Source organism: Centropristis striata, chromosome 3 (assembly GCF_030273125.1).
Source record: "Centropristis striata isolate RG_2023a ecotype Rhode Island chromosome 3, C.striata_1.0, whole genome shotgun sequence".
Lineage (NCBI taxonomy): Eukaryota > Metazoa > Chordata > Actinopteri > Perciformes > Serranidae > Centropristis > Centropristis striata.
In genome coordinates, this window is record NC_081519.1 from 749,892 (window position 1) to 761,423 (window position 11,532).

The 11,532-nt window shown below is 38.0% G+C and overlaps 1 protein-coding gene across 1 annotated transcript in view; it reads left to right on the forward strand.

Annotated features, from left to right (window-relative positions):
* The window catches only part of mtss1 (MTSS I-BAR domain containing 1), a 104,484-nt gene extending 100,299 nt beyond the window's left edge, over nt 1-4,185 (forward strand). The window contains 3 exon segments of the mRNA XM_059330227.1: nt 1,449-1,680; nt 2,945-4,005; nt 4,007-4,185. Coding sequence (XP_059186210.1) covers nt 1,449-1,680; nt 2,945-4,005; nt 4,007-4,036 — 1,323 coding nt within the window. The 3' untranslated portion in view covers nt 4,037-4,185.
* The last annotated feature ends 7,347 nt before the right edge of the window (nt 4,186-11,532 follow it).

The window sequence follows — 11,532 nt, forward strand, 5'->3', positions numbered from 1 at the left end:
ATGCTCAAATGAGAACACATATATAATGAAATATAAATAATGAGCTCTCACATTTGAATTCATCTGAAACACAGTTTCAATATAATGCAACAAAGTTATGTTGAAGCTTCCACTTTTAAGATCAATGAGGATGATGAAGGCTCAGGATCAGAGGCAGAAAGAAGAGAAGTTGGAAAATGTTATAATATTTTGAGCTGCGTTGAACAAAAATTGCAGCAAGTTTAAATGAGCGTGGAGCTAAACAACCCGTCATCATAACACAGATAGAGAACTTCTTCTACGCTTCATTTTAACATGAAGTTCATTTTGAATAGCCTGCATTTATTTATTAATTAATATTACAGTTTTTGATTTTACATTTTACAAAGGAAATGTTTATTAACGCGTCTTTATTGTGTGGGGAAAAAAATTAATTGTGTAATTATCAGATCGCCATTACATTTTTCATGTCGTGCACACCTGGGGGTCCACGCACCACACTTTGGGAACCCCTGACTTACAGGAACAATTTTTGATCCAAATAGAGACTAAAGACAGCTTCACCAACAGACACGTCTGTAAAATCAAACTAAAAGCTTCCCCCGGCCACAGAGCTCTAACCTGTCTTCATCAGGGAGACAGGGACTCTCTCCACCTATTAGTCTAGACGGAATTGTCCAAAAAGTGAAAGTGAGGAGCATTTATGGGTACAAGTCAGGAACCGGCCTACTTTACTTATTTCAAGGGTGCTGAATCCAAAAAAAATGGTTCCCAGGCGAAATTTTGAGTTTTTGACCTTCTCATTTGCATATCAAAATGGCGGCCGTTGGTCATTGGACCATTTCCCCTTAGTTTTATTGTAAGTAGGCAATCAAAGATGAGGAAATTAAGTTTCTAGATAGAATAGAACTTTATTGTCATTGTACAAGACAATTAAATTTTGTTTGGAGCAGTCCTCCTCCAGTTGCACAGTACAAAATATTGATATTTATATCAATATAGGAAAGTACTTAAAACAAAACACAACATTATCTATAGTCTAGGGTCAGAGCAAGGATATAGTGGAGGCTCAGTGTCTTTTTTATGTATATATATATATGTATATGCAAAATACCAACTTTTAAGGTGAAATTAAGCATTATTTCTGTCATTTTTTAAAGGCCGACCTAAATATTCAATCAAATCACTTTTAAATGTTCCAGTTGGTATTTTGCATACATATGTACATAAAAAGACACTGAGCCTCCACTATATCCTTGCTTTGACTCTAGACTATAGATCCAGAAACTTAATTTCCTCATCTTTGATTGCCTACTTACAAAAAAACTAAGGGGAAATGGTCCAATGACAGAGCATGATGGGCAATTTGGTGGCCATTTGATACAATTTAGAAGGTCAAAAACTCAACATTTTGCTTGGGAACCATTTTTTTTGGACTCAGCACCCTTGAGATATGTAAGGTAGGCCGGTTCCTGACTTGTACCCATAAATGCTCCTCACTTCTTATAGGAGGCCTTTATTCTGAAATCCGTCTAGACTATCTCTCCTCTCAGTTAGTCTCTAGTTTCCTCTGTATTTCTCTGTTGATGGTGACTCTCTCTGGTCTCCTCTGGGTCTGTTGTTCTCTCAGTAGTTTTGTGTTTTCTTGGCTAAACTTCCTTCCTTCTCTTCCAGCTGTGAGGAGAGAGCCTCCCCTCTATGGTAGGTCTCTGACTCTGTCTCTGTGTTTCTGTCCGTCTGCACTCTCAGCTGGTTACACTACATCCTCATATTTCACTGGTTTGCTTCAGAAATTACTAAAAAATGTTTTATCTACTGCCAAAAGTGGTTTTAAAAAATTGTTAGTGCACCATTGTTTTCTTTAATGTGTTGTTCATTTTAATGCCTGGTACAACTAAAGGTACATTTGTTTGGACAAATATAATGATAACAACAAAAATAGCTGATAAGAGTTTAATGTAAGAGCTGATATCTAGACATTTAACATGGTTTTATTGATAATGATTTTGGTTATTATCAAGAATGTTTCCATCACTGTAGATGTCAAAAATGATCCAAAAAAGACATAAAATGACAAAACATAGATGTAAAGATTATCATGTTAAATGTCTAGAAAGCACATGGCTTTAATTTAAGAGCTGATATCTAGACATTTAACATGGTTTTTTTGATAATAACCAAAATCATTATCAATAAAACCATTAAAAAAAATGTCTAGATATCAGCTCTTACATTAAACTCTTATCAGCTACTTTTGTTGTTATCATTATATTTGTCTGAACAAATGAACCTTTAGTTGTACCAGACATTAAAATGAACAAGAAATTAAAGAAAACAAGGGTGTTCTAATATTCTTTCCATGACTGCATGTAAATAATTACACATTTAATTAAGATGAGCCCCACCTTGCAAAATTTAAAACGCTATTCACATAAATGCATCAAAAATAATAATAGAATAATATATTTTGATTGATTATCCTGCATAACAAGCACTTTTACTTTTGATATTTTAGGTACATTTTGATGCTGATACTTTTGTACTTTACTTCTGAATGCAGGACTTTTACTTCTAGTGGAGTATTCTAGTGTTAGTACTTTTACTTCAGTAATGGATGTGAATACTTTATTCCAGCGCTGGTTCTATATGCTGACGTCTGTTTTTAATCTGATTGTGTAGAACGTCATGATGAATCTGTTTGTGTAATTTAACAGTAATTGGATTGTGTAGATAAGAGTTTCCACAATGATGCATCCCTTAATTGTTCACACACACACACACACACACACACACACACACACACACACACACTGAGTGAGTCACTGATGTAATCATGATGTCATCATGATGTCATCATGCGTCCTGCTGCTTCTGTCGTCTGTCCGTCAGAAGAGATGAAAGCATCAAATGTCTCTGAGATAATAAATAACAGATCAGCGTCTAACAGGTCTTTGTGTCTCTCTAGTCGACTACGAGTCCATCTCTCTGCACGGAGACGCCGACTCCATCTCCCTGCACCACCTCCACCACGGGAGCAGCCAGTCCGACTTCGACAAGTCCTCCACCATCCCGAGGAACTCCGACCTCAGCTTCCAGTTCAGGAAGTTCGCCCAGTCCAAGCGTCCGGCGTCCACCGTCAGCCTGCTGGCCGAGCCCGAGCTGCTGGGCCGCTCCGCCCGCCAGCTGCCGTCCCACACCGCCACCATCAGGCGCAAGCCGTCGTCCAAGCCGGCGTACCGGCGGGGCACCATCAGCGGCGGCGTGCCCATCCCCATCAGCACGCCGCAGGTCCCCCTCAAAGCCCTGGCGGGGAACGGCGGCGGCAGCGAGGAGAACGTGTTCGCGGCGCCGTCTGGCGGAGGAGCCGGAGGTTTAGCTTACAGTAAACTCTGCACCTCCACCCAGAGCCTCAGCGCCTTGCCTCCTTCCTCCTCCTCCTCCTCCTCCCCGTACTACCAGCTGGTCCCGGGCCAGATGCCCATCCCCGTGCCCGGGCCCACCGTCCCCTCCCTGCCACAGGAGGGCAGCAACAGCAAACAGCAACACCTGCAGCAACAGCAGCACATCAACCAACACGTCAACCACCATCAGCAACGCAGCCAGCTGCAGCAGCACAACCAGCAACTCCACATTCAGCAGCAGCAACAGCAGCAGCAGCAATATCTCCATCAGCAGCAACAACTACAGCAACAGCTTCAGCATCAGAAGCAACTACAGCAACAGCAGCATCTACAGCAACAGCAGCAACTTCAGCAACTACAGCAACAGCTCCAACACGACCAGTACCAGGAGCAGCTGAACCAGCAGCAGAAACAGAAGCTGTTCCAGCAGCACCACCAGGTCCAGATGCAGGTCCAGTCCCAGGGGGAGGCCTCCGGTCTGGGCCACCAGCAGCCCCAGGCCCCGCCCCCCTCCAGCCACACCCAGAACCAGAACCAGGAGCCGCTGGTCCCGGAGGGAGGAGGCATGCTGAACCAGATCAGAGCCGTGAAGCTCAAACGGACCCAGACCAACGACCGCTCCGCCCCCCCTGCTGCCCCCGCCCACCAACCACTAATGAGGCTGATGCTTTTAGTTTCCTGCTGGTTAAACTGTTTCAGTTTTAGTTTAACGGAACAAATCAAACAGACTTCCTCAGATTGTGAACTGATTCATCGCTGGAACTCCACGTGTGTCTTATTTTATGTTCTGCTTCCTTTTAGGCCCTTTAGATTTGTTTTAAGCCTTTTTTTTTTTGAGACTTTGTCGTCATTTCTTGTTGCCGCAGCGACCACCTTTTGCCTTTTTTGTTTTTTGGTTCATGTTTGCATTTCGATTGTGCATCAAGTTTTTGGTCCGACCCGGTCCACCAGTAGAACTGTTGGTTGTTCTAGTCAGATCCTCTTCAGTCCTGGGTGTGTTTGATTTGGCTTTGTTTTTGTTTGTTGTTGTTGCAGAAGCTCCCAGGGGGGCGGGGCTTAGTAAACAGCCACTGAGTCACTGTGTGGAGGTTCAACCAGCTGGCTGTGAGTCAGTGTTCATCATCTCAAAGAGTCAAACAGCAAACAGGACTTAGTGACTCTGGATCAAACTGAGTCTGTAAATACGTTAGAACAGAAACAGCCGAGCTGCTCCCATGTTTAGCGGACCAGAGGTCTCTCGCTTTCTTTGCAGAAATTTGAACTGAAGATGAGTCACGATTTCACCAGTTTTCTGCCCCGGAGACGTCTGCTGTTAGTGGAACGGATTAAAAATGTTACTGTGTGCGAATGTCTGGTTTACTGTGTAAATAATTAGCTGGTTAATAAGAGGAACGACCACCAAGAAGAAGGCAGCGATCTGTTGGCAACTTTTAGAGGCAACATTGTTGTTTAGAGAGGCAACTGGACGACGTCATTGCTGCGAGCATAGCGGGCTATGAGCAGCAGCACGATGACGAGACGTTCAGCTAAAACATGAATGTATTCTAAGAACTGGAGCCTGTATACTCCAATGAGAATCTCCCGCCTGAAGCATTCAACAAAATCATTTCTAGTTTCCAGGTTTACGTCTCAATATTTGCAGTACAGTTTCTCTCGCTTGACTAAAAAAAAAAAAAGACGTCATCGATTTTTAAGTCCCGTAGGAAAGGTTTACAAATCAAAAACAACCTGCATGGATCAGAAATGAATCACAGAAAGAGTCATAATTGAGTTATTTTTCGGTGTTGAGGTTTCCTTTACTGTCTGTGTTGTTGTTGCAGAACCTCGATTTTTGAGCCAAAGTTTGGTTTTTGAACTCTCAGGTAGATTAACTTTATAAATATCTGGACGTTGTGTTGTGGTTTTTTCAGCCTTGGTTCGTTCTCCTCCAGCTACCACAGAAAATAAACCTTTTAATTACCAAAAATGCAATAACTAGAGACTGATATTTGCTTTTAACCCATTTAAGGCGGGAAAGCATTACCACATTTCTACCATTAAAACCTGTTGGGAGCTGTTGTGTTATTCTACCATTAAAGCGGAAATCGGATACGCCGTTTTGTAGTTTTTTCCACCTATTTTTGGTCTCTTGGCCAATGAAATGCATCAGAATACATGTGGGAGTGTCCCAATGCATCATGGGACTTTTCCAGAACTTATAAATCATGGTGAAGACGACTATAGCGGAGGGAGCTCAGATATAACAGCTATAAGCTCTCAGATACTTTATGAATTTCATTTCTATCTGCTACAGAGGCTGAAAAATCTATTATTTAGTAGAAGAGTTGACACTTCTGTTGGATTTACAGAAAAACTTGATTTTAAAATCACCCGAGAGGTTTTACTGGCATTTTTTCCAGGCGTTTTAGGCCTAAACGGGTTAAACAAACTGTTATTTTGATAAGAAACCTTAATGTTGGTTATTAAGAATTATGACCAAGACTTGTGCTGAGTCGACAAACTATGTGATGGCGCCACTATTTCTATCAAATCTATTATATTTTTAACAATTTCTTGTTACCTGTTGGCCGACGTATAAACTGGTAAAACATGAAGTTGCCAGTAAATAACAAGAAATGTAAATACATCATTTCAAAATGTTTCAGTTAATTTAGAGAAAGTTTCTCTGTTACAGAGTTTGTCCATCAGAGAGCACTGACAATTTTATTTTTATTTTTGCACTGTAATATTTTCTGTTTGGTACATTTTTTGGTCACAATTCTTTAATAACCACATTTAAGAGCTTTTAAATCAAAAATAATCATGATTTTTTAAATTTTTTTTATCTTATTCGCCACAAAAATCGATTCACAAGTCTATGCACAGAAACATGTAATAATAAATACATTTTCTTAAACAAATAACAATAAAAATGTTTTTATTTGATCATCTGAGAACATCTGACAGCTGATGTGTCTCTTGAATTTGTCTGCAACTCATCATTTTTTATTACTGATTATTTTGCTGATTATTTGGCAGTAAAATTGTTAGAAATCTGGGAAAATGCCCATCGATTGTTCCTTAAGTTTGAAGTCAGAACTTCTGAATTTGTTGCCCTTTTGCTTAAAAAATTACAGTTAATCCATTTTTTGGTTGATCTATGAGTCAATGGATTCATTATTTCAGCTGTAATTATTTATTCTATCGGTTTAAACTGGTATTTTCAGACAAATGTAATGCTGTTTTGTTTAAATTCCGCTGAAGAATCACTGAAATATCTTCAGGACTGTTCAGAGTTTGTGTTTGCATCAACTTTTAAACTTTATTTATCTCCAGTAGAGTTTGGTTCTGGTCCAGTAGCTGGTTCTACTCTGGATCCTGTTCCAAGTTGGTCAAATATTCACATCTGTCCACCTGTAATTCTCCTAAAAAATCATTTCTCTTAGCTGTTTTTCTCTGAGGTCACATGTATAATAACAATAAGTCTCAGATATCTTCAGTGATTAAATCAGTCTGGAGTTGTTCTCCTTCATTACAGCAACAAAGGTGTTATAAGGTGACTTATAAAAGTAAATCTCTTAAATATAGTAAGCAAAGAACATCTCCGTCTCTTAAATATAACCACGAGTTTAGACTGAATAATGTTGCCATGTTGCCTCTCAAAGTTGCCCAACGAGCGTCCAGAGCAGCTGAGCTCAGTTTACTACAGCGACCACTAATGAAAGTATTAATTTAGCAATTTGGTCTATAAAATATCAGGAAATAGAAACTTGTTCTAATTTTCCAGAGCCAAAGATAGATGAGGGCTGGAACCACAGAGCTGCTGCATGCTAACACCACGTAAAAATTATACAGAAAAAGGCTTTAACATGTTATTATTTCATACAGACATGCTCTATCGTGATACATAACGTTATCGAGATATAAATTATTAATATCAGGATAGAAGATTTGGGCCATATTGACCTCAGATGCTTCATTTTTTGTGCTCAAAATCCAAAGATATTTAGTTTACAGTTATAAAAGACTAAATAAAACTGAATAAATATTTGCATATGAGAGCTAGAATCACTGAATCTACTGATGGATGCAGCTCAACATTTAACTGATATATTCCATTCCTGATATGTTTTTAGACCAAAATCTGCCATTTTATGTGGGAATCTAAAGTTTAATTTAAAGTAATTTAAGAAGGTAATTCTGAAGTGTAGAGAAGATTATAATGTGAAAACTACATTTACAAAAAACATAATGCAACAATAATTGAGGAAATAAAACATTGCAATTTTCTGAAATAGCCACAAAATTGAGTTTGGTTGGCGGCTCATTTATTCAGGAGTTCTGCAGGGAGAATTTAGGATCAGGACCTCAGTGTTTCTATGGTTACGGCCCTGCAGAGACCAGCTGCATTCTGGGTAATGTAGTCCGGCCTCCAATCAGCTCGCAGCGAAACTTTATGCTCAGTTAGAGACTTCCTGCTGCTGATTCAAGCGTTGATGTTGCTGATGAGACAGAAAAGCTGCCTTCTTATTGGTCGAAGAGCTTCTGGTATTCAATTGATTGATTGATTGATTGATTGGACCCAATAAGCCCACCAGTTGAGTGTGTGTGTATATATTAGTGCTTCTATTCCTGGGAGAGATCTAAATCTATATATAAAAATGTATGTATACATATCCTGATTGTATTTTTGTTGATTTATTGATCAGACGATGTGATCAGATGTGACACGTCGGTCGTCATATTTTTGTAGAAAAGCTTTAACGGAGGAAACCAGAGAACTTCCTGATGTTTGAGGATCTGAAACCTGTCGACAGAACGAAGGACTCAACGGACGACAGGAACCAACAGAATGTAAATGTTTTGTTCTTCTTCTTTTGACGTTCGCTGTGGGATCAATAATAATAATAATAATTGATTCATCGATTCTGGTGCTGCCGTTTTGTTTTTGTGTCGTGTATTTACTGTCACCACCAAGCTGGAGCAGCTTTTATATTTCACTTAATGTCTTTTCTTTGGGAAAAAGGATTCAAAACATTAATAAGTGTTGAACTTAAGGGGTTAATGTTTGACTATACTGCAGCTGTACCTAAAACTTTAGAATATGTTTGTAATTTTAAATAAAAGATCAAATTGATATAATTCTTAGTGGGTGGTCAGAGTGAACAATGTCTGAAAAAAGACAACTAGGGCTGCAAATAACTATTATTATCATAACAAATCAGTCTGCAAGTATTTTTTTGATTCATTTATTAATTGTTTTGATGATAAAATGCTGAGAAAAAAAAGAGAAATGGCCTTCAACAAACAAATCAGTGTGTTAAAACGACCTAAAAATACCGAAACAATCTTTTGACCTACAGTCATGTACAAAATTATTAGACCACCCTTGTTTTCTTCAATTTCTTGTTCATTTTTATGTAAAGGTACATTTGTTTGGACAAATATAATGATAACAAAAATAAGCTGATTATTTTCATAACAAATCAATTTTGCAAGTATTTTTTTGATTCATTTATTAAGTGTTTTGATGATAAAATGCGGCGAAAAAAATGTAAAATGGCCTTGAACAAACACATCAGTGTGATAAGAACAACCTAAAACAAGGGTCTCAAACTCAGATTACCTGGGGGCCGCTGGAGGCAGTATCAAAATAACCAAAAAAAGACACAAAATTACTTTAAAAAATGACCAAAAAATACACAGAATTACCAAAACAGACACACAAATATTAAAAAATGACACAAATAAGACACAAAATGACAGAAAAAAACTAAATTACTTAAAAAAGAAACAAAATGACCAAAAAAAGACACAAAAATACCAAAAAAGACACAAAATTATTTTTTTTAAAGACACAAAATGACCCAAAAAAGACACAAAATGACATAAAAAAACTAAATTACTTAAAAAAAAAGAAACAAAATGACCAAAAAGACACAAAACTATTTAAAAAAGACACAAAATGACCCAAAAATTACTAAAAAAGACACAAAATTACCAAAAAAAGGTAAACAAAGGGACCTTCCACACACAACACGGTAAAGTGCCATTCATATAAAACTCACATTAAACTTTCATATCAAGGTGGGGGCCACAAAATATCATCACGAGGGCCACAATTGGCCCGCCAGCTTGAGATCCATGACCTAAATGTTTTCTACTTTGATGCTTTAAGTTTTTCAGTGTTGCTCATTGACTAACATGAGGCAGGTTCTATAACACTGCTGGCCACCAGGAGGCGCTCCAGATGTTTCTCCTTCTCTCTGGTCTGAGTTCAGACGCTGTGACTCCCTGAGGCTGTTTGTAATATCAGCCTGTATTAAATTCAAAGCTCCGCCCACAACGCTCCCAAAATAAACGGCCAGGACAGAAGTGTTGAACCACAGCAGCTCTGACTCAGTCTGAGGTCACAGCCTCACTCATTACCCAGCATCCTCGGGGGTAACTGAGGCCAGGGTGGGGCACAAACACACACACACACAAACACAAACACCTCACTCTCTAAGGGGGATTTGTGAACGCACTCAACCTCTCTGTGTGTGTGTTCTTGTTCTTCCTACATAGTGAGGACCAGAACACGTTTTTAACCAACAGAGTGAGGACATTTCGGCCGGTCCTCACTTCTTTAAAGGCTTTTTTTAGATTTCAGACTTTGTTTTAAGGGTTAAAGGTTACATGATCATGATAATTAACTGAAACTGTATTGTGTGGTTACAAAACTAACTAAAATTATAGTGAAAATGTCCTTCGTTTTCATCTTTGTCAACTTTTTTCATACATAATGAAGATGGATCAGACAAAGGAAATAAAGGAAAAATTTACTGTGACCTCTTTTAATCTCCCACCCAACAAATACCCCATTACAAAAAACTACAACTAATAAAAACTAAAGCAACTAAAACTAGCAAACTCACTCTAAAAACTCATTAAAACTACCTGAATTTGAAAACAAAAATTCACAACGAAATTGAAACTAAAACTAATAAAAATCCAAAACTACTATAACCTTGATAGGGAAATCACTGTTACAATGAGGGTCCTCACAAAGATAGAAGTACATGTGTGTGTGTGTGTGTGTGTGTGTGTGTGTGTGTGTGTGTGTGTGTGTGTGTGTTCCCTGTAATCATGTGTTGTCACCTCAGGATCATCTCTGTGAGTTATTTCACATCTGAATCACAGATGCTGCTGAAAGGAATCAGACTCAGGCAGATGAACTCTTTGACCCTCAGATAGAAACAGAACAAATCTTTTTATCTGAGACTTTGTGAGTCTGTGGCTATTCACTGGAAATCAACACTTTTTACATTTCTGCTGCCTTCTTTTATATTTTATCAAACAAAATACCAGGGGCCAGATTCACTAAAGTGTTATAAAAGATAAAACTCTTATCTAGAAAATTCTTAAGAAAAAAAAAAAGATGTTCCTAAGAATGTTCTTAAATGCTACTCACCATTTTTTCTTAAGAATTGTCACGTTTTAGGAACTTTAGTTTTCTCACTCAGGACGTTCTTAGATTTATAAATTATCATTCGCCAGAAAAACAACTGCAGGCCTAGTTAGTTATTGTCTAATGAAGACGTGATCTGCTGGTGGATTTTACTCCCTAGCATCTAAAAGTAATAACAGTAAGGACATAGTTTCAGTAACTTGGCCTACTTAATAATATGTTCATAGTGATTAATTAAGTAGTATCAAATACAACAACTGCCTCTGATTCACTAAGAGAACATTGTAGTGAAATCTAGGAATAGTGTCACATGTCACTCAGACTGAAAGCACATTTTAATTATACGTCAACTGCCAAAAAATGTACATTTGTTAACAAATTATTTCTTTATTTGATCAGGACAATGCACATTAATGAATATATCAGCAAAAGCATCAGTATAAATATGCCGGGGTCAGCACAGTTGCTTAATTTCACCTGTTGTCCTAAAGCAATTAGTCTAGGGCTGAAGTAAATATTAAAGAAATCAAATAAATGTCGTACAAATGTGTTCAAGTAAATACAAATCATGACTTTCCTTTTCACTGTATCTGTTTTCAGACTGCTGAGGGCTTCTCTTAAAATATGAGAAGAAATCTAAGAACTTTGTTTTCAATAATCTCATTTGTTCTCAAGTTTTATTTTAGGAAAAAAACGTAAGAAAAAACGATATCTTAGAAAAGA